At 40.8% G+C, this 22,751-nt stretch overlaps 1 protein-coding gene across 4 annotated transcripts in view; it reads right to left on the bottom strand.

Moving 5' to 3' along the window:
• Positions 1 to 22,751, bottom strand: part of MCTP2 (multiple C2 and transmembrane domain containing 2) — a 103,326-nt gene that overhangs the window by 54,863 nt on the left and 25,712 nt on the right. For all 4 annotated transcript variants that reach the window (XM_068409974.1, XM_068409971.1, XM_068409972.1 and 1 more), the window contains exons 8-13: positions 17,233 to 17,397; positions 15,277 to 15,407; positions 8,401 to 8,587; positions 7,418 to 7,511; positions 3,553 to 3,655; positions 1,087 to 1,189 (exon numbers count right to left, since the gene is read on the bottom strand). In XM_068409974.1, the coding sequence (XP_068266075.1) occupies positions 1,087 to 1,189; positions 3,553 to 3,655; positions 7,418 to 7,511; positions 8,401 to 8,587; positions 15,277 to 15,407; positions 17,233 to 17,397 (783 nt within the window). The remainder of the gene's footprint in view (positions 1 to 1,086; positions 1,190 to 3,552; positions 3,656 to 7,417; positions 7,512 to 8,400; positions 8,588 to 15,276; positions 15,408 to 17,232; positions 17,398 to 22,751) is intronic.

Below are 22,751 nucleotides of genomic sequence, written 5' to 3'. Positions count from 1 at the left end.
TGAATCACGTTATATATTGCAAGCATGAATGTTTGTACACGGCTCAAAACAGTACTCACTGCAAAAATACCCGTCACACCCTCTCCTCTGCATAGGGAACCTACTGCAAAACATCAGTGCCTCAAAACTCAAGGAAACCCCCATGCTTACAGCTAAATGTGTTTACATGGCTTGATTGATATGAGCACAAGAGACCCATGATGTTTCAAGCCTCATCTACTAATTGATTTAATAAAACTCACAGCCTAGAAAGTTCTTCCCAAATGTTACTGCAAAAGTTACCAGAATCTTCTGTGATATTGAACATACACATGGAGCAGTTTACAATCCTCTTGATCTGGTTTACTCACTCTTATTCCCAGCCTTGTTCCAAAATTAAATCAGTCTCACCAACATAAAGCTGCTTTTCCCCCATTTCTCTATTAATGTCTTTTAATGACCCTTTTATGTTCCCCTTTCTTTAGCCTTTGTTGGCCGTTTCTGAAAAAGCTTCAACTCTCCTTAATCTCCAGAGCAACCACTTTCCCCTGAGCTCGCTTCGTTCCCAGTTTTGATTTTATACTCCCGTGGTAGCGCTCACTCTTCACATATTTGTTTACAGAACAAAAGCCACCAGTCTTTAAAAGCATTATGGAGCAGAAAACACCCCTTTTAGGTAATTTTATTCAGCTGTGCCAATAACAACAGCTATCTCTACTCAATCCTACTGTGATGTTCAATTACTTTCTTGGAGTAAAAAGAAGCAAGACAGAACAAAGATATGCTTAAAATGTTGCCTCCAGAAGATGATGTGGAAACATACAGAACAACTCAATTATGTTTTCAGACCTACATGGCACATAGTACTGATGAAGTACAGACACTTCTGCAATTTTCTTCCCAATCAACCAAATTCATACTAAAACGGGTTGGCGATGCTTGTTACACTAAGGAGAACTATAAACACTGCCAACTAAGGCACATATAGATCACAAAACCTGTTTATCTCTAAATCTGTGTTGCTTTGTGCTACGGGGAAAAGAAATGCAACTCGTTCCCAGCAAAACCATCGATGTTTGAATGATATACGTGGCAAAGGTAACTTACAGACAGCAAAGGGATGGCAACTTTTCCAAGAAAATCAGGCGGTTTATCTCCATCTTCATCAAATACTGTTACTTCCAGAACATCATGAATATCTTTAATAGGACTGGAAAAAAAAAGTGCAGACACAAAAAAAATAATATTTGATACACATGCACACAGTCCCCTCCACAAACATCTGAGAATACTGTTTTACTAATTAAGTTCGTACACCTTAGAGTATAAAACTAGCATTTAATTAAATTCCCCAAAAAAATGAATCAAATTATGGGTACTCCCCAAGCTTTCCCTTCATGTTTCAGTCCCATAACTAGGTGAAGAAAATAACTACCAGGTGGTGACATTTTTTGTGCATTGATATTGATACCAACAGTGTAAAACTCAGCTCTCCAACAGAGAAAGCTGGTGAGTGGGAGAGGTCAAGGGCTGAATTCAAAACCAGGCTTCAGGACATTAAACAAATAATCCAGGAAACAAAATCTATGTAACTTAATTTGACTTGAGCAATTATTGAACAATTATCTCCTTTCTAAGGTTCTAACAAAACCAATTACTTAAAAAAATATCCCTAAGTAAAGACCAAATGTACAATATTTTTATTCCATTCAGTGCAAATGCTCTACTGATCTGGCAGCAGGCACTTGATCCTAAATATTTATCAGATTCTTAATAAATCAGAGTCTCATTTGAGAAAAGTTATATCTGTGTACCTGCAAAAGCACGTGCAACCGGAGATGACTTACGAGTTGCATTCATTATCTCCTCTTTTCCTTTTTCCACGTGCAAGAGTTAAAGAAAGTGATACGTGGTACAGTGTGTTTGTTATTTAACTGCGTGCAGCTGTTCTGCCCCAGAGAAGGTCTTTTCAGAGCAGTCCCACTCCCAGAACCTCTGCCTGTGACACGGTGGAGTTGCTCCTCATGGAGCAGAGTCTGAACCTAAAAGCACCTGGTTGTCTCTCCAGCTAGCAGCCGTAGCATGTGATATGACCCAGGCACTAGTGGCAACCAAACATCCATGAAATGCACTGTTTTCAAGACATTATAGCTTTAAAATACATTGAAACCTGCCACTTCTGCAACCATACTTCCATACTCTTCTCCAAACCATTATAATTTTCCAATGACACTGCTACCAGTGGTATAAAATATTAAAACCCCAGAGTGACATACATTGATAAGTGTGTTGCAGAAAAATCTGAATATGATGGGAAGGGCTCTTTAGTAGTATTGAATGCTCCAGCTGAAATGGGTTCATCTAGTCTGCTCCAAAATAAATCTAAATCATCAATAGCTTTTAAGGTCCTTAATTGAAATTTTAAAAAATGGCCAAAAATCTAAGGAGACATGAGAGAGCCTGACTGTCTCTGCAGATTTGGTGCCTGGGCTAGCCATGCAACAGCAATAAGAAAGTTAGGAATAGTCCATAGCTGACATTGCTGAGACCCACAGGAAGTACAGACACAAACTTTCTGTTTAAATAAAATAATTTTGCATTCTTATTAGATCTGTTTTGTTGGCTGAACATCCGACAAGACTCATCTGCTGGCACAGTCTCAGAATAAACAGCGCTGAGTGGAAGCTTCTTGAGAACAAAGTAAGAGAAAGGACTCCAAGAGACACGCATTCAGCTGCGCCCATGAATTAAACAGAAATCCGGCAAGGTACTTCTATAAAAGAGATCAGATACTTCTTGTCGTGTTCAGCCCAGTATTTATGAATGTTGCTTTTGCAAGAAGTTCATAATCCTCAAACTGTTCTTCCAGTGGAAAGGTACAATTGTCATAAATGCTCCGTTGCCAGCCCTCATGGTTGCCTTCCTTGCCCCAAATGTCTCCAAGACTGTAGTAGTTTATCTCAGTTATTCACAAAAATCTTTGTCAGCATAAAGCAAGACTAAAAAATTGTGCTGCCTAAAAGTGATACCTAAATTATCACTTTTTTTATTAACAAAGTCACTAAAAAAAATAATACTCTGATTTTCATAAAAATATAAGCTTCTAATTTGGGGTAAGATATGTTTGTCTAGTTCAAATTCAGAAGCTATACCAGGAACAACATGAGCTCTAATTTTCTGCTTACTTACAAATTCAATGAGGATTCTACCATCGTTCAATGAAACATTTTATTTTAAATTACGGAAAATGTAGGTGTGAGTATCTGGTCTCTACTTTCTGTTATATTATCTCTTGGATCCAGCTATGACTCCATTATGTCTAGTCATGATTCTTCCTATAAATATCACAGTAATTTTTCTTTTAATGACTTCTATTAATAAACTCCATGCAAGAACTAGTAAAAGGCAAAAGGCTTTAATTAAGTTATACTTGATATTTCTCCATCATCGTCTCTGACTGAAAAAATGACATATCTTAAACTTGACCTTTGTATTTTCCCAAAGTTGATAGCTTTATAGTTAAGCTGCTAACTGTTTAGTGTTCCAACATGTTTTCAAAAGCAATCTACTTACAATGTGAAAACTTTGTTCCACTCTGGATTGAGGTTCTTGTAAACAGTGTGTGTTTGAAGACTGTCGTTTCCCAGCTCTAATACACAGAAAGGATCACTTTTACCTAGGGAAAGATCAGATGGAAAAAAAAAAAAGAAAAAAAATGAAGTCGACCAGTTATTGTATTTAGCATGCACACTTTTTCTTTGCAGTAGGGCTGGGGAAGTGACTGGCCAAATAAAAATAAGATCCATTAAGACAACTGCAAATTGCCTCATTCTGTTGGAATGACTTGTTAAATAAACAATATCTCCGATGCATTCTCAGGGCTGGAAGCTCTAACACTTACCTTACAACTCACTCAGGTGCCTTCAATCTAACACCTGAAATCTGAGACTTACAGTGAATCATCTCTAAGTTTTTAGAAAAGCAGCAAGAAAAATCTGCTCACATTGACAATGATTCAGACGACATTACAAAAGCAGTACTGTCATTCTGACCCAGGTAAGCGTCAGTGCTGCAGTTGCAGCTCTCTATTTTATCATCTGCTTAGCGTTTGTGGTCATCTTCAGCTGCTTACAGCACCCACACCACAAGAAGAGCAGCACAGCACTGTGTCTGTATCAGCAGCATTTCTTCAATCAGTTCCACGTGAGCAAGTCCTTGAAGCTATGAAGACCCTACACAGTGCCGCAGTTTAAACAAAACCCAACATCAACCGGAGAATCCATGCATGAACCACGTGTCGTGCTTAAAGCAAACAAGCCCCCAAAACCCAAAAAAAAAATCAACCAAAAATCCTGTCAAAAGAAGGTTGTCAAAGTGGAACCTATTATGGTGAAGACATGTTCGCTAATGTATTTTTTGATAACTCACATTACATAAATTTGTAGCTTTCACAACTTATTGCAGCTCAGCAGTCTCCATCATGAACACAGTACCCTTTATCAGCATGTCTGGCTCAATATCTGACTTAATCTCATCTTCAGTGTTCATGTATAACTCAGCCAAAGACACTCCAGCCTAACTTTTATGTAGGCGACTAAATATGTCAGCAATGCAGGGATTTAGACAGCGGACAAACAAGATATTTAAGCAAAAGCTGTCTTTTTCTTAATCCTTATTTTTGGTATTATTAATGCAGAGCTCTTAAGGTTCTTACTCTGAGAAGTTTGTAAACTAAACAGGAACCTTTTCAGTATGTAAACAGTGGATATTAACTAGTCAATATCAGTAAAGTTTAAAGACCATGTGTATTACTGGAATCTATTTGTTTTCTCCTTTTCAGCTTATGTGCCCATTTCCCTGGTAAGCGTGGAAAATGCATGCAGCCTTTCAGAGAAGCTGCTTGAAATGCAAACTGGTATATGCCAAAAACAATCCCACTGTATAATTTGGTATTCTGAATGCTACTTTTTGGTCAGTGAGCAAATGCAGTGTTTGAGAAGAACTCTCACGCGTACACAGAAAACATCCAACAAAGCAGAAAAAGTCATTTTCACATCAACAAAACTATTATCTAGGAATATAAAAGTATGGGAGGCTCAAACTGGGCTAGCTGTGGCTGAAGAGCTTCTACCTATTTGAAATAACCGTGTGGAAACCAGCCTAAAATTTATGTCAAATGGTAAGATAAAGATTTTCAAAACACTGTTCAAAACCACAGCAGATACTATGTTGTCTTCTAATAGCTATTATTATAGTAGGCTAAAAATTTGCAATTAAAATCTATAATGCCGACATATAATCAACAGACAACAGAAACCCAAATCGCACCAAAATTCAATCTTTATTATGGGAATAAGTAATAAGGTATAAGATGGCATTACACTTGTCATGAGTTGACTGACCTGCAGAAGTTCACCCACCCAAGACTTGTGACTGCTGTGGGACAGGACAGGGAGGGAACGCTACCTGCTCATACTGCTCCTCTATTAACCCTTGGAAATCTTTGTACCTCTTATTGTCTCTGTGATTTTTCCCTTTGTCTGATTTTTAGCTAGACTTTGAATTTACTTTTATCGATAACAATAAATCTGAGCAGTCTCCCTGGCAATGCAGGAAATATGGCACTGCTCTAGGAGGCCTCTATTATGGAAGCCCATAATTGCTGCACTAATCATTTATGAATGGCTCAGAACAGATAATTAATCTTTATGTCTCTCATTTCACGATCAGAAATTATGCTATTTTTACCTAAAATGGCTGCATCCTTTTGCAATTTGGTGGGTCTATTACAGCATAATACCAGGATATTTTCAGCGCTGCCATTGAAAAACAATTTGTCATTTGCTTCATGAATCAGGCTCAAAGCCTGGGTTATTTTGAATATAATGACAGACTGAGTAACCTTTTACTTAAGCAGAATTTCATTCTGTGCTATGCACAAGGAATGTGTGTCACATACTCTGTATGAAAAGTCTTTGAATTGCAGAATCAAGAACCTGCGTATCTCTGTTCCAATGTTCATTATCCACCCACATGCTCCTGCTCCAGTATTGAGGGAAAGGGGGCCAAATCCATCACTGATGCAACTGTGTTAGCATCAGTGAAGCTTTCCAAAGGGTAGATAACCTGGGCTCAGCTCTTTCCCTGGACGCTGTCTATATTAAAACCCCACATATTTCTAGATAGCCCTACCCTTGCCGTTGCCAAAGGTTCTGCTTTGCTGTGGTACAGTTCTTACTAAATCTGTTAGTAAGGTGCAGTTACACTCCTATTTCCATATACATGTATTCATTAAGTCAATTTAGAAATGCATTTCTGTACAAGCTACGTTTCATTATTGGCAGGTTTTTTGTTTGTTTTCAAATTAAGTTCTTCAGCTCTTTAAAGTACTACTGTCTGCACTAACATTGTTTTTTCCACTATAGGGTTACGCAGTGAATTGAAACTGAAATATCATGATTAACCTTGGGCTTTCTCCTTTGGTCCTTATTTTAGGAGCAACGTTCTCTCATGTTACAATGTCTGCATGAATACCAAAGAATGGGGCAAGAGTGTTTTCTCTCTAGCGTCTTTCCTGCCTTTATCAACAAGTTACCTTAAAAAGTGACTGTGTCAGCAAATATACAACACACAATGCTGTGTCTGTGAATCATGAGCTGCTGCAAGATACAGAGTGGAATTAAAAGGTCTCCAGAATCCTGGAGAAGATGATAAAAATAATAATATCCAGGCAGTCGCCACAGAGAAGTATCAATTCCCTAGACTTTCCCTGGAGAAACAATATAAAGTTGTATTTTTAAAGATGTTAATGTCCATTGCTGTCAGGACCAAGCACAATTTGAGGTACAGCTCAGTGGAAAATCCATCCTTTTCTTGGAGTAAGAGAGCCAAAAAGATCATCCCAAATTGAAGCCTCAAACAAGCTGTAAGAGAAACCGTCACACTCTCATCCCCATTGCTGGCAAGCTTTCTTTTTCGGGTGACAGCCTGCAGCACCACCCAAACCCACACACTCAGCACGGTGTCAGATGCCCCCAAAATCTTTCAGTCTTGTTCACGAACTCACAAGGCACCTGATATAAGATGGAAAAGGCTGCTTTGCAGGCACTATCACTTCATATCAGCTCTTATTTTTCATATTACTGTTGGAAAATGCAACAGCACACCATGCTAAGTGCTAAATTATTGGTTGTGCCACTCAGATCTACAAGGGAAATCAGATCTCCATCCACTGGACCTTCCTGCAAAGGTGAGGACCTCACCTTTGACTTTTTGGGAGTCAAACCCATTTGGTATCTCAGTTCCCTGAGACAGGTTTCACCACTGGAGAAATGATGGGAAGATTTACTTTTCCTTGATCAAATGACAGTACTGCACAAAGTCTAAGTAGCACTCAATACATTATAGCATCATATGCTGGAAAACAGAAATAAAATACCTGCAAAATCTGCTGCCAACAGGTCCACCGCCTTTAAAACTTTGACTTGTAAGAAGCCAATGTCCTTTATGTCCCGAAAGGAATTCTTTATACACTGCAAGAAGAAAAGCATAAAGATATATTTCATTTGTAATTCAGTAAGAAACAGAAATTACTGAACTAAGTGACTTACATTTTTATATCCATCACTATTTCTGCAGTGTTTCAGTTCAGCAGCTGATACACCCATAAATACATCTCCACTATCCCAGTCTCACTGCGTCATGACCCTGAGGTTCACGACATCACACGCTACCTGCTCCTAAGGAAATTCTCCATTCGCATAAGTTACACGTTAATGTTATGGTGGAGATTGGAAGGAGCCCTGCATGTTTATGCAAGTATCGCGTGCCAATTGAAACAGAAAATGGGACATAGGTAGACCTGGAGAAGCAGTATGGGTTGGGAGGGCAGCACACTCGATCAGGAGTGAGGAATCTCTCCTCAAAAGTCGCTTTGGCTTGTGTTGTTCAAATTCCTCATGCCTCAGTCTCGCACCCCATCTTAGAGAGATATATGTTTATTCCTTCTTGCCCAGCTTTTGAGGATTGAGGCTTGGAAGCCATCATAAGGCTTTATCTTCCAACAGTTGAACGTCCAGAACATATCCTCCCCAAAGGAGGAAAGAAAGGTAAGTATACTATGATCTCTCCATGATATTCAGTGTCTCTCATTCCCCATTATAATCTTAATACAATTCAAGTTTGCAAAGAAAAGTATTAGTTTAAAACCCCACAAATACAAGCAGCAAAATTGCTCGGGTCTCTCTGCCCTGCCAATCTCCTTGTCATTCTAAACATAACAACTATTCCATGTAATAGTTTTCTCTGGTAGGAGACATGTTATTATGACCAGACAATTTTTTTTTTCCCTGCAATTTTGACTACTTTCAAAACAAAAAATAAAAAGGAGAAAAAGGAAATTAAAAAAAAATGCAAACTCACGTAGCGCTGTGAAATCTGTTGCCTTTCACTGGGGTCTCCCAAAGGGCAGACACATAGATCAGAGATAGACACTCCCGTACACGGGGCAACAGCAATCAACATTAGCAGGGACCCTGGGTGTTTTTCCAGAGGCAGCTCTAAGCAATTGGTCTGCTTCATTGGCAGGGCGGTAATATCCACTTGCCACCTAGAACGACATTGCCAAGGGTTAATAAGAAAAAGGGGCTGGAAAAAAAAAAATAAAATAAAGCAACATTTATAATTATTTCAGTAGCAAGCAGGCACCAAAACGTACTGCTTGTTTAGGATGGAAAGAATGCAAAAAAAATGGCATCTCAAAATTAAACGTGGGAAACCAATTAGGCAGTTTCTATTGCACTTACTGTCAGTTTTGCTTGCTGGTTCACTACTGGTAAGCAGAGGTAAAAGGTTTGGGCTGCAAGTACAGTAGGAAAACTTAACTCTGGCCTGCCTCACTTCCCCTCTAAAAATCCCCTAGTGCTTTCTGATAGATTTGAAACACAATTTTACTTCACCTGGGGGAAAAGAAAAGGGGCAAACACAAAATTTAAAACATTAGCCTAAAATGGATTAGTTTCTTTCAAGTCACATACTCCATTTTATGCTACATTATACTGTATGCCCCAATCTCTTTTACAAGCCTTACTAGAGCTACATTTTCAGTGTACTGTTATATTTCCCAAAGGGAAGGATTGTCTTAAAAGTTCCCCCCCAACCCCTGCACATAATATGTATCATTAACTTATACTTCCCCAGAAAATAAAAATAAGGAGGGGGAAAAAAGAGAAACATTCATAAAGAGACAATAATAAAAGATGAGTACAGGCTAAAGCAGAGAGAGATCACTAGACAGCCAGTTATACTTGAAGGGAGCGGTTAAATGCAACAGAAAGCCTAATCACTTGGCTCGGCTAAATGCCTTCTATTTAGAAGTCCAGTAAATGGAGTGGAACTTTTTTGAACCTCTGTGGGGCTTGGCTTTTAAGAACAGGCTGAACAAAAGTTACAGATGAAAAAGGAAAGGGAAAAAAAATTAAGGAAGGAGCAGCTTTGTTGCCACAGTGCAAGGGGAGTCACGTTTCTCAAAGGGACGGCGAGCGGATGATGGAGAGCGAGAGCTTTCGCTCCGCTTAATGCCTGCCGACAAGTTTTTATTTAAACTAAACTTGTTAAGGTGTTGTCTTAATAGGCTAAAATTCCACAGGGTTCCCCCAGGTGGGTTTCTTCTGGGTAAATGGTGCATGTAGTGTTCCTGATTGATCCCATTCCAGTAGTAGAGCTGGAGCGGTTTATACCCATCTGCTATAAATTGCATGCTTTCCGCTTCTTAACAGCCTATTTTCTGCAAATGTTAAGGGGGGGTGAAAAAAAAAAATCCCAAAACATTTCAGCCTGAAAAACCAAAGTATGTTATGAAGTAAAAGTCATTGCTCTGACGAGTTTCTAAGTCATCCAGTAGCTCCGTGTATTAAAACACAGCTCTTTGTGTAAGCTGCTTCTCACCAGAATCAACGGGGATGACTTTGCCTTAAGTGTGCTCTTTGCTATTCACCGCACTGAACATACAACAGGTTGCAAGTTTACTCTTATTAACTGCTTTCAAGTGCTTTGAAAGAAAAAGAAAATAAACCAAGAAGAGTACCAACACTGTTCGGCATGTAGGCTGCCTCTCAACACAATTTCCAAGTGTGAGAGGTTGCATTTGAAGCTCATTGCTACGCCTAGACTCTTCAGAAAGATATAAAAAGAGAAGATAACACAGAAAGGAAAACAAAACAACCACAAAAAAGGCAAGCATTTGAGAAGACAACCTTATCACTTCCACCTTGGAGGTCAACATCACCTTGGCTGCATTAACACAGCCGCTTCTCAGACTGTAGCTGTTTTAGTGATACTTTAGGTATCAGTGCAAAAGGGGGAATGTATCATTATCTTGTTGGGGTTTTTTTAGATTTTTTTTTTTTTAACAAATGAAGAAACTGAAGCAAGGAGAGGGGAAAACTCAGGGCCAGCCAGCTGGTCTGTGGTTCATCTGGCAATACAGGCCACATCTCCCACATCAGCATTTCATACACCACCCACTCAACTGGGAAAAGCAGCATTTGCTTTTTTATGTTAAGAACTTTCCATGGGGTAAGAAAGAAAAGACAACTTGTTCAGAAAACGGTGCATGTCCCACCGATAGATGACCTCAGAAATCGCTCGTATCTCAAAGGCAAAGTTAAATATAATTCTAGCTTGTTTTGGCAAATTGGAGTTGTTTCTGTTATTAAAAGACTTTGATTAGCCAAAGGTCAAAGAAAAGATTGAGTATAAGGGTATGGGGGTAGGAGGGATGCACATGTGGAGGGGAAAACAGCAGGAGGTGGAGCATAAGCATTTCTTCCTCAAATCATGTCTGATTTCCGTGCAAACTAACTTCCTTAAAACATCTGTGTTCACTCAAGGTGATGGTATGCCTCTGTATTTTCTTTTGAGGAACTGCAAAGAAAATCCACATTTGCACTTGCAAATGGCAAAAGGCTTAAGAAAAAAAAAAAAGACAATCTGTTTCATTTAGGTTACACAACATAATTGATCAGACTGCAAAGCATGCAGCTTGGTAAAACAATTAGACATTCAATTTACTACATAAATTCAGCAGTTTCCCCACAAACACTTCTACACTATTAAAACGAGTCTAATGATTTCCAAACCACTTCTCCCATCCTCCTGAAACAGAAACTTCCTTTCCTTCTTTCTCAGCTTTCTATCTGCAAGACCTTATTACAGATAACTATTTCACAGGAAAGTGGTAAGAGACTATGGCGATGGGCACAGTATAAAACTAAGGAAGCAATCCACTTTTTGCTCAAAAGTTGCCTGATCTGAATGCAAAGGGCAAAACTCTCAGATTATTTGTATTTTAGGTGATGCAAATGATCTCCTGAGTTAAATTCTCAACACAGTAATCCTGTCTCAGAATGGGATAGCTCTGCTTGTTGTCATCTTTTGCTACATTACATATTAAATTCAGGTATAGTGTTTCACACACATGGCTATATACAAGATCTGTAGGGGATACAGTTCTGTAAGTTGAGTGCATTGTGCACACAAATGTATCACTTTTTTTTAACCACAATTAATTAAATGCTTTCCTTCCTCCTCCTGATCAATATTTAGGTCTATACCTCTATATTGACCTCTAGTCCCACAGAGGATTACACCACAGCTTTAGTTTGCATTTAAGGCTGTTCTTTTGACTTACAGCCCTCATCTTCAGCTGCCAAACTTTTTCTTTTTTTTTTTTTTTTCCGTTTTTTATTAATTTTGCAGAGAAATATTACTTGAGAACACTACACAGTAAATTTGGGGTTAAATTATTTGTTTAACTTTATCAGGGAATCAAATGTTAAAATTTCACTAAAAGGTGCTGGGCTTCGCCTCTTACCAGTAATTATGGAGTTGTATTTTATTGCTCCGTCCACAGTTCATCAAATTACAAAGAGTAAGTATCCTTAAATATATATAAATACATATGGAAAAATACACAAAACATTACCATTTTCTTCCCCTGCAGAATTCTTGAAAGCCCTTCACAAAAGAGGTCAGAATCGTTATCACAGCTTACAGTAAGATGCACCTATGATTAATATTTGGAAAGGAATTTCAAATGCCACTGGTGTCAGGGAGACAATTAATAAGGTCTTATTCTGACTTATTCTACAGATAAGTTTTGGTTGTCTGATTTTTCCTATAGCTTGGTGAAATTTAAATGAGAGGTTTGGACACAGCCACAGTAGATTTTACTGCTCCATCCCAACAGCACGGCCTTTAAAATAAGGAGTGTTTCTTGTTGCAAAGACACTGTTTCCTGGAGGCATTCATCATAAAGACATTGGATGCACTCCAATCTCATAGCTCACGGTCTTAAGTCTAGCAGTTTTTTTAAAACCTCCTTCTTGAGGTAAATATGTGAAGAAAAAACCTCCAACGTTTTGCAGCATCTCTTTTTCAAATCATATCCCTTACTGCAGGAACACTCGCTAACAACTCGGCATAAACAATTTAACTCTGCCTGGACAAATTCTGCACATGTTAACACCTTTGTTTATTAATATACCTTAACATCATCTCCTGTTTATAGCATGCCTCTTATCCCAAAGGACACAAAAAGCACTCAATAAATGTTACTAACAGTTCTGTGCAGACTAAATAGAGGGATTATTTCATCCAGCACCAAAACACAGCCACCCCTCAGTGCTGGACCCTGGCAGCTGAACCACTCTACGCTGCAGTATTTTAAGCGATGAAGAGAAACTGGATCCAGTAGAAAATCTAAGGAGAAGGCAGGCAGGCTGAATGTAATAATTCAGCTTGCGATGTGCACTGACAGGGAGGGTTCATTTCACAATAGGAGAAGGGTGACATGAAATTGCACCAAATGTTTCTTCACTAATTGAGAAGCAAAGGCCCCAGGTGTTGATGGTCAGTACCGGAGGTCCAACACAGTTCTTATTCTACATGTTCCATAGTCTCCACAGACATTTCAGGTCCTATTTCAAGAACAATACTTTACCTTGAAACCAAATTATGCCTGGGAGAAGAGCCATGTTCCAGGCGTTAAAGGCATCCATCCTACCTGAAATCCTGGGTCTAAAGGAATTAACAGAAGTCTTTATTCCACAAAAGTTTAGTAGTCTGGATTATCAGACATGACTCCACTTTGTGCATCTCCTCAACTTCATTTAAATATTGTGCGTGTGTATATATATATATTTAAAGATCTAACCAACACAGTTCAACCTACATGGCCTTAAGGGAGCATAAGGAATCCTAACTGTACCCACAAACTGACCACAGAATTAAGATCCAGAAAATTTTGCCTTTTCCTTAAAACCATGCAAATTATTTGAAGGCAGCTGGGTTGTAATGCTGTATGTAATGACCGACTAGAACCCGCAAATATTTTACTAAAAATATCTTTCTTACAATGATGTTGTGAAATCCAGAAATCTCAAAACTCAACTTGGAAGTCATGGGGACAATAAACATGGCACCTCATAATGCTGTTTTGTCTACAGAATCCTTTTCCAGATTAGACTGCACTTGAACCCTTCATAAAATATTATTTATTAGGTGTCAAAAGTTTCTACACCGTACAAACAAGGCTTGTTATTACACATTTGGTGTTTAGCTATTCTTGCAATTGCTCTTTAAAATCTAGTATATTTTTTTCCTGTTTTGATGCTACAGTGAATTTGCTGTGCTTAAGGCAACAACTGTAATATTTTCTCTCCACACAGACAGCAAAAATAATTTTAAGGTAAATCTAACACACACAAGCTTTCCCAGTGATGAAATCTTTAATAACAGAATAAGCATTTTGCTGATACTTTTTTGCCACATTGAACACCACCTGCCAGAAACCAGTAGAAAAAAAAAAAAGAAGGGGAAAAACCTAAAGAAGAATTGCTCCAGCATCAGGGAGACCGAACAGAGGCAAGCCGCAAAGACTGCTACATTTCTGAACTCTAAACAGAATATCAGAAGTAATACAAGTAACTGTGAGAATGGAAGGAACAGATTCATCTTCAGCCACTTCTCCATGTGATGAGCAATAGCATTCAGCCAGAAAACATTTCCTGCTCTGCAAAACCACAAACATTTGCAGAGCCAAAAAGGGCATTGTTCTTCTCAGTGAATAGCTTCAAACTATTTGAATGCTTAAAGTAAGAGAATGTTCTTACGAGTTACTGTTACTTAGTCAGCAAGTTGTGAAACCCTTGCCAGGTGAGAATGGCAAACAACTGCAGAGAGGGTCCCTGCCCCTAAGAATTCAGAGGTTGTGGTGCTGATCCTGCAAGCAGATAAGCATGGACAGACCAAAGAGGGGCTCCGGTAAATTAAATGGTTCTTGGAGCTGCTGCATGCAGCCAAGCGTTCAGATGCAGCTTGGGGAGACAGGTCTAGAGGACAACACTGCAAGCCAAAAGAAGGGAGGAGGCAACAGGAGGAAAAATATGGTTACTACTAGGAAACAAAGAGTGTACTAATGCTGCACAAAATAAGGAGTTAGAGTGGAAGGGAAAGAGCAGGATATAAGAGTAGGAACCATATTCTATTCCTGTTAAGAAATTAAAGTCTCATCTGCTAATGTGGCATAAAATCATTACTTGAGAATTTGAAGCTATAACGGAATAATGTAGTAGGACAAAATCTGATATCAGTCAGGAGACAGGTAAATCACCTGTGAGGCTGCCCCTGAAAATGATTCTTTAAGCAACATGAGCTTGTGCAATAGCATGGGGCACCAAACCCACAGGATCAGTCCTCTGTGGCTATGGGGAAGAGATTACCCAGCTGAAGCAAACCCAGGTAACAGGACCCATACGTAAACAAGGCTACAAGGACACACCACTGAGGTGCAAACAGAGAAAAGGGACAGCAGTGCCACACAAAAGGAGCACAAAGGTCCCCGTGGTGGCACCAGCCTGAAGCCACAAACCAGCCCTGCAGAGCACGAGGGGTCTGGAGCAACATAACCACGCAAATGCAGAGAAGTCCTGCCTCCTTGCTGCCGCCAGCTCCCCCAGCAACGGCTGCTGCTGAGTTCCTGCAGTATTTTGGATTTTACAGTCAGTACATACAGAGTCAGCTTGGGTGTCTCTGTGTTCAGGTCGTGGTTAATCAATTACCCAGTAACAGGTTTTAATAAACATACCCTTAACAGAGGCATCTGGACATGACCAGAATAAAGAGAGAAACACACAGTATGATACAGGTAATGAAAATAAATTGATCAATTAAAAAAATATATATGTAAAAATCACATTATCTTTTATACTTAACATCCCCCCCCCAAAAAAAACTTACGTTCCTAAAAGCTCCTCATGCTTTTTGTTATCCTTTCTCCAGACCTCAATGTCCAACATATCCTTCCTGTCAGAGAAGTAGTGAAAATCAAACTGTTCCCTCCACTGAGGATTTGCACTCTTACACAGTGTCTAGAAAACATGCAGTTATAGTATTTACTTTTCTTAAATGGTACTTATTTCCACAGTAAAGCACATATCAATTCTACAAGAACAAGACTAGATGTTAAGGCATCAAGTACCAAGGTCATTCCACCCGAAGCTCCCCAGCCCATCATGCAGAGCCTCATTTTCCTTAAAAACTCTCTTCCCTCTCTCCCAGTAACGACAAATGTGCAAGTGTGACATGAATTGAACAGCCGGAGAAATTCTGAAATGCAAGGTGGATGCACCAGACCCACTTTCAGTGGACTGTGCCCATCATTCAACATCACCATCACTCACTGGAAGAAATCAAGAATAAACCTTTTGAGGACAATCACTTGAAAAGAGGTTTGAATGAAATCAGGAACCCAAACCAGTATTTTTCACCCTTCTGTGTTAAGATACAGGAAAAGAAGGAGCAGCCTTGAAATTATTAACATCCAATTAATTTGGTGTCTGTAAATTGTTCCTCTGAGTTCGGTGAGATTGTTCTTGTGTTCAGGTTACTCTGAGTATTCACCGGATTGAGACTTAAATCACATGCAATTCATATCACACTACACCACCCACCATCAATATCAGCATGGCCACTGAGAGAACAGGAGACAGGATTAGCTGGACCATGACTGAGTTTTCTCCCACCGTGTCTGCTTTTCTGGACCATGAGAGATCGTACTTTATAAGTGGAATAAACTCCAGGAAAGAACATGAAGTACTGCCAAGCTGAACTCTTATTAGGGTGTAAAAGCAGCGGTCCCCAACTTTTGCTGGACCCCAGACACAAATACTAAGCAATTAAGTCACTGCAGGCAACATTGTACTTGACTTCTCATTTTAAACTTTTTCATTTTCTGTGACCGCAAACAGCGCAGCACTGCGGATTCGTGACACAGGCTACGGACCATTAAAGAGAAACATAAAAAGGGATCTTGACTGGAATAATGTATATTTATTCTAAAATAACTAACCCATTTGTTATTTTTCAAAGCTACTTTTCTAAATAAAAACATTATATCGTGACCTCGGTTTGTGGTCCAATGCGGGGGACAGAGTGCAGGTTTCAGATGCGCCTACATCTGAACGTCATGTTCTGTGAACTCGCTCTGTACATTTTGTACAGGAGGGGGTTTGTTTCCTCCTCCTCCTGCCTCTGTACTTCCAGTTCATGACATGCAGAGCTCTTGCTTTCTCAACAGAATATTACTTTAATTATAGCCTCTCTCCTTATTAGACTTTGAAGATGAAATGTATATCTTTGGGAACCCCCTTCATTTCTTAGATTCCCATGAAACAGTACTACATACAAGTAAACACAGCCTAGAAGAATAAAAATTCAAATCAAAACCATGGAATATTCTGTGTTGGGGGGCAGATTCTGCTATATGTAACATTTTTCAAGAAAGGTGCTTTAAAAAAATTATTATAATAATTCCCCTGCACTGGGAACCATTTCAGGTCTGCTTTTCCAGCATACCTAACATTGCAAACCTAACTTCTGTATTGGCATAGAACAAAACACGTGTGATGCATGTAGCTTTATTTCATTTCATATTAATGTCAAACATCCATCAATACAATGAGTATATTAAATGCACAAAACCAGATACACACAATATTCCTAACTTCCTATTTCTATACTGGCATGTAAAACATATTAGTAAAATGTTCATGTCCCTGATCTGTTCTCCTGGTTTTGATCTCACTTATATAAAAGAGATTCAAGAATAGTTCCATCTGAGATAGCAACACCAGTAAAAGAAACACCAAACACCTTATTGGCTTCAGCAGACTTAAGGAAATCCTTAATACTTACCTTACTCTTGTATCTTTGATCTCCCAGTTTGAGGAGAATAAAAATCTCTGCCAAGCCCCCTCCGGGGATGTTCTTCCCCTCCAAGAGTGTGATGGTGACCAGCCCGTTCCACAACTGATTCTTGCGCAAAGAGTCGGAGAGTCGCATGCTCCGCATGAAACTTGACTGAAAAGCAAATCAGCGACACGAAACATTCATGCACCCAAACTCACATTTTTTATGCTCAGACTGTGATATGAAAGCACCAGAAGTGAGCGAGGTACCATGATCACCTAGGAGGAAGCAGCGAATGGAGGGCAGTAGGATGCTACGGATTTTCTGCCTGTTCTGTACTACGGCTGGCCCCGTGAAGGGATGGTGCTCAGCATCCGAGCAAAATCAGCAGGGTTAGCTTACACCACCAGAGAAGTCAACTTCAGCTAACCTGGCTGAGCTTCGGTAAGAGCAGACCTCGAGCTTTGAAAGCAATCTGTCACCTTGGCTCAGTGAAAGACACAGGAGAGTGCTGCGGAGGAGAGGTGCAAGAGGGGGAAACTAAAGTAAACTCTTAAATGTCTCCAGCTACATCCATAAAACGTGGGTCTGTCCTTTCTGGGGAGACAGCCCACGATCATAAAGTCTATGGTCAGGTGAAAGGCTGCACGCGCATCTCCCACCACCTCAATCACTCAACCGCCTGTCGCCCACACTAGCTCTTCGCCCGCTGCCTTTGGAGCTCCTGCTTCCAGAAACAGAGCCCACGAATCAAAAATAGTGATGCCTGCTGAAAAAACACTGACACCACCGGGCTCTTTATCCGGAGTTATGGTTACCTGGTAGCCACATTTGTTACCTTCGCAGCTTCATCCTACATAGCACGGCTGCACTAACGGTTTGCTAACTGGCAATATTTTACTGGACAGAGGATGATTAAATAGGCCTTTATTTGGCGGGAGTGAGCTGGAAACATTAAAACTCAAGGCTATGCTTTTCCTCTCGCAGTAAAAATCCTGCCATATTTTATTCCCGTGAAGCAACTTTTAACTCGCCACGCTTCAGAGCTTCAATCATGTCATATACAGGTGGGAGCAAGACGGAGGAGAAGATTTCACAAGTTGCTTTAAAACAGGACGTGTTAGCTTTAAAAGCAAGTTAAGAAATGGTTGTCGCTAAATAAAACGATTGCAAAAGCACCTGATGTCTGAAGATTACTTTTTATGGATCAATTACCCAGCAACAAAATTCTTAAATCATGGGTGGTGAGCTCACAAATTTTTTACTTGCTTTTTACTGGTTAAAATACCCAACTCTTTGAATCCCACAAGCATATTAATATACTTCTATTTAAACACCCCGTTTGGCTTTCCTGGCACACTGGTTAAAAATTCCTACCTTTAAAAAGAAAACGAGATTTTGATTCATAAATCCAGCTGCAATGTAATTTCTTTTTTTTTTTTTTTTTTTTTTTTTTTTTTGAAGTTCGTCTTTTAGGCCAAAAACCTAAAGCACGACTGTTCCCATGGACATACTTCAAAGTCCCGGCAGATATATTCCTCCCTAAACACTGCAACTATTTCAAAATCCTTTTTATAAAAAAGGGAGTAATGTCCACAAGGGATCAAAGGGCATTCTACAGTCTGGCAATCGCCTTAGAAAAATGGCAGTGCTTCCATGAAATATGCCCTAAAATAATTTTGCAGCTTGGTATGTCCTAATTTCAAATTGGATGTTTATCTTGGAAAGGCTTCTATCTAACTTGTCCATAAAACAGCTCCACTTAGCTCTATGAGCCCTGTGAAAATGGAATCCAAAGCTGGCTATTAAAGGGGCCTGGAGATTGCTTCCATATGGCGTAACAGCATGGGAGTGGAGGGCTAAGGCCTACAGCAGGCGCTGCTTGGCTTGAGCTCCCCATCTATCCATGGACACTCGTTGCACTACACCATAACATCTGGATTATTGCTTGTAATGTCCCTGGGAAATATCCACTTCCCATCAAAGCCTTTATCTATCTCGGTTGTACTTTGAACGTTTTAGTATTTAACATAGTCATGTTTGATGTGATGTACTCGCTGCTTTAGGACCAAGGATTTTCCCTCCCTCCCCAGCTCCTTCCTCAGAGGAGGAAGAGATATTTGATGTTAGTTCACACAAAAACAACAGACAAAGTTTATTATCCGCGTTACAATTTCTTTTAAAAACAAAGCATCCCCTTCTCTTCAAAGCTTCAAGGCTGAACACAAAAGACAGTTGTTATCACTCAGTTTTCAAGTCAAATTTGGATTCTTTTCATTTTTTTAACCAGGCCAGTATTTTAGGGAGTCACTCAGTGTTGGGGGCCTTCCTACCCAAGTTCTGTAGCATACGTAACCCCCACCCTTTTAGCCACTGACTTGACAGTTCAAAGGACTGTTGGAAGGTACCCAAACCAGCCCGGATTCCAGAGAGTCCTGAGAAAAAACAGCGCCTGCAGCTCAGTATTACTAGAACACATTGCAGTGCATCAACTCTGACCTTCCAAAACAGGTGGCCCCTAGCAAACGGCCTTGTGCACCCCCTTTCTGGATGGCTGCGCAGCTGCAAAAGCACTCTGTGCTCATCTCAGAAGAGGTGTACGTTGGTCTCCAGCTAACAGGACCTGGGTACTTTCTGGATGAGATCCAGCATGACTTTAGAGCATCACGCTAGACAGAGAAGCCAAGATGTTTGCAGCCGGTTTAGGGCATAGCGCTGATCTGCAGCACCTCGACACAGGCTCGATGACTGCAGTTTGCTTCCTACCTCCCCCAACCCAGCTCTGCCGCCACCACCACAAGCCTCTCTCCAAATGGAACAGCACGGAGCCCGGGATGGCTGCTTGCGTCGTGCTCCTGCAAGACAGTCCGTCACATTAGGAATGCTTTGGATTTCCTGGACATGCCCAGGTCATTCCCACAGCATGTGCTCAGCAGGTCTGGCACGTCTCCCGTGCCTCCTATCGTCTACGCGTGCACCAGAGACCCGCTATGTGCATGCTCTGAGGCCACCTCTCCAGACTCCCCGGGTACTTGGCAGGCTGTTCCTCTGACCACCCTGATGGAAATCCCAGCCAAACAGGCAGTGTCTCAGATTCCACTCACGGTTTCTGGAAGGAAGCACATCTGGGGAAACCCAGATGTGTGGTAGACCCACAGAACTGGACCATCAATGAGTCAACTTTAGTGTCACCTAGGGAAGCCTGCACTACCGAAAATGCCTCCCAGGTGACAAGAAAATGATATTGCATTATTTATTTTAAAAGTCGTACCTCCTCTCTGATACTCTGCACCTACGTGTTTCAAACTGATTTACACAGAGTTAATTGATTAAACTTCACAGCCTCCCTCTGAGTTGGCAAAACTATTAGAGCAGAGCTGAGACAAGTGCAGCGATTAGTCCAACAAAGTTACTCAGGGGCAAAACAAGCACGGAAAAAAACACCCCAAATACTTACCCTCCCTCCAGCTGTCACTACACTAACCTGCCTTCACAATGAGACCAGAAAAGTCAAAAGCCCTGTCTATTCTGGCCAGAAAAGGAGGACATAGCTGCTTAATCAGTGACAATTTTGAAGTGGTTTTATCTATTCAGCTCTTCCCTTTTCCTGTTACCTCCCAGGCCACGGATGCCTCCGCACTTGGGTACTTCAGCTCCTCCTGCTGCTGAACCCGGGCTCTTTCCAGCTGTGCTCCCAGACTGGATGCCAGGTCCTTCAAGCCTCTCCTGCTATATTTTCCTGTAAACTCTCTGCAGTCAGCCAGCTCTCACTCTGTCTACATCCCAGACCAAAGTAAAGGTGTCTTGCAGAGGTACAGAAAAGTTGGCTGAAGCTAGGATCAGGCGATAAGGCTGGAAATGAGGAAACACATGCTTTATGATGGAAGTTGGCACATGTCCCGAGCACAAGACATTGGACAAATTTGCTTATCCCACCCCTGGCTCCCCCCATCACTTTTGAAATCAAGATAGCCTTGAGACCAGAATTTGAGGGGTTGTCTCCTGATAGAGCTCCGATTTTGGCTGGGCTCTGTCTGCAAATAACCAGTGATAGCATAAAGGTCACCTTTATGAGCAGTTCACTGCTGTAAAATGGATAACAACTTGAACAAAAAGCATCCCTCAAACAAGCCAGACAGAAAGAAAACAGTAAGAACAAGAATATCTAGAAAGCTTTACTCTTAAAAACAAACTAGATGTTTTTAAAGTCTAAGAGCTCATGTTTACTGCAGATTTAAGGACTGTGCAACATCAGGTAAGTAATGAGTAATATTCTCTGAAGCAAAAGTATGGCTGGTCATAGAGCAGGATCCTGCCACTTGAGGAACAGAAGATGGTTCTTCTCCCTACCGCTTAGAAAGAACATTTGCCCAGAAAACATCCCACGTCTCTGAACAGAGTAATTTAAAATCAGTGCTCCTGGTACCATTTTCAGAATCTAGTTCCTGCTTTCAAAATTAATATAAAAGCTTCTCACACCAACTTTCAATTTGTTATTACTTTCTGGTTCTGGTTTAAAGAGAAAGCTGGACAAGAACGAGCAGGTGGGCCATATTCTGCCTTCACAGAGCCAAGTATAGGAGACGAGCAAGAATGATGGTGCTTTGGAGGGGAAAGAACCGGCTCATTGACCCAGCTTCGCCAAATCCTTTAGGAGCTCGAGTCTCCCCAATAACACCATTTGTATATAATCTCCCTCTATAGGCACCCAGCGAATCCCCTCTGGTGCATCAGGGCTGCTTTCAAACCTGTCTGTTTTCCTGACACACACATACATGCCCCAAGTTCAAACTTGTTTTTGAAGCAATAAAGAGATGCAGAAAAATTGTACATTTAAATGACATGGTGAGGTGGCCAAGTGTGAAGCGAACCCATCTCTCACATCTTTCATTTAAAAGGATGAGACAGGACAACAGAAAGCCTGCTGCAATCCCTGTGAAGAGGTCAGAGTCGAAACTGGGCCACGTAATTTGCCATTTGAGAAAACAACAACACGCAGACAGGAAGACTCTTTGGACCTCTCCCTCATTAGGCAGGGAAACCATTTTGCAGAGGCAGTCTCCCCCCTGGGAAAAGAGGAGAGGGCAGCGAGAAAAGCAAGTGAACCGACACGAGATTGCCGCCACGGCGCGTGACCCTGTGGCAAGCGAGTCCCTCCGCTCCGCGCAACGCTCCGAGAGCACCGCTGCCCACGGGGTATTGTGGGAGAAAGCCAAATACAATGAGGCAGGCAAAAATTGAACCTAACAGCCCACACAGGAAAAAAAAAAGGAAAGCGAGGGATTGTCCCCTGAGATGAGATGCTGAGGAGCACTCGGGTCCGGTCAGCCTTTCAGCCAATTTATTCAATCAGCTTAGGCTATCAAGGTGGCAATAGCGTCGCTTTTGTTTGAGGACTGAACTGCTGCGGGTCAATCCACCCCAAGCAAACCTGCTTATTTGCTTCATAGATGTTCAACACTTAAAGGTTAGTCAGCTGTACAAACGCTGGAAACAGCGCGTGGGGCACTCAGGGTGAGACTCAA

The sequence above is a fragment of the Nyctibius grandis genome, chromosome 11, assembly GCF_013368605.1.
Source record: "Nyctibius grandis isolate bNycGra1 chromosome 11, bNycGra1.pri, whole genome shotgun sequence".
Lineage (NCBI taxonomy): Eukaryota > Metazoa > Chordata > Aves > Nyctibiiformes > Nyctibiidae > Nyctibius > Nyctibius grandis.
The sequence above is the reverse complement of the archived record's forward strand: the minus strand, read 5'-3'. Positions and strand labels throughout refer to the sequence as shown.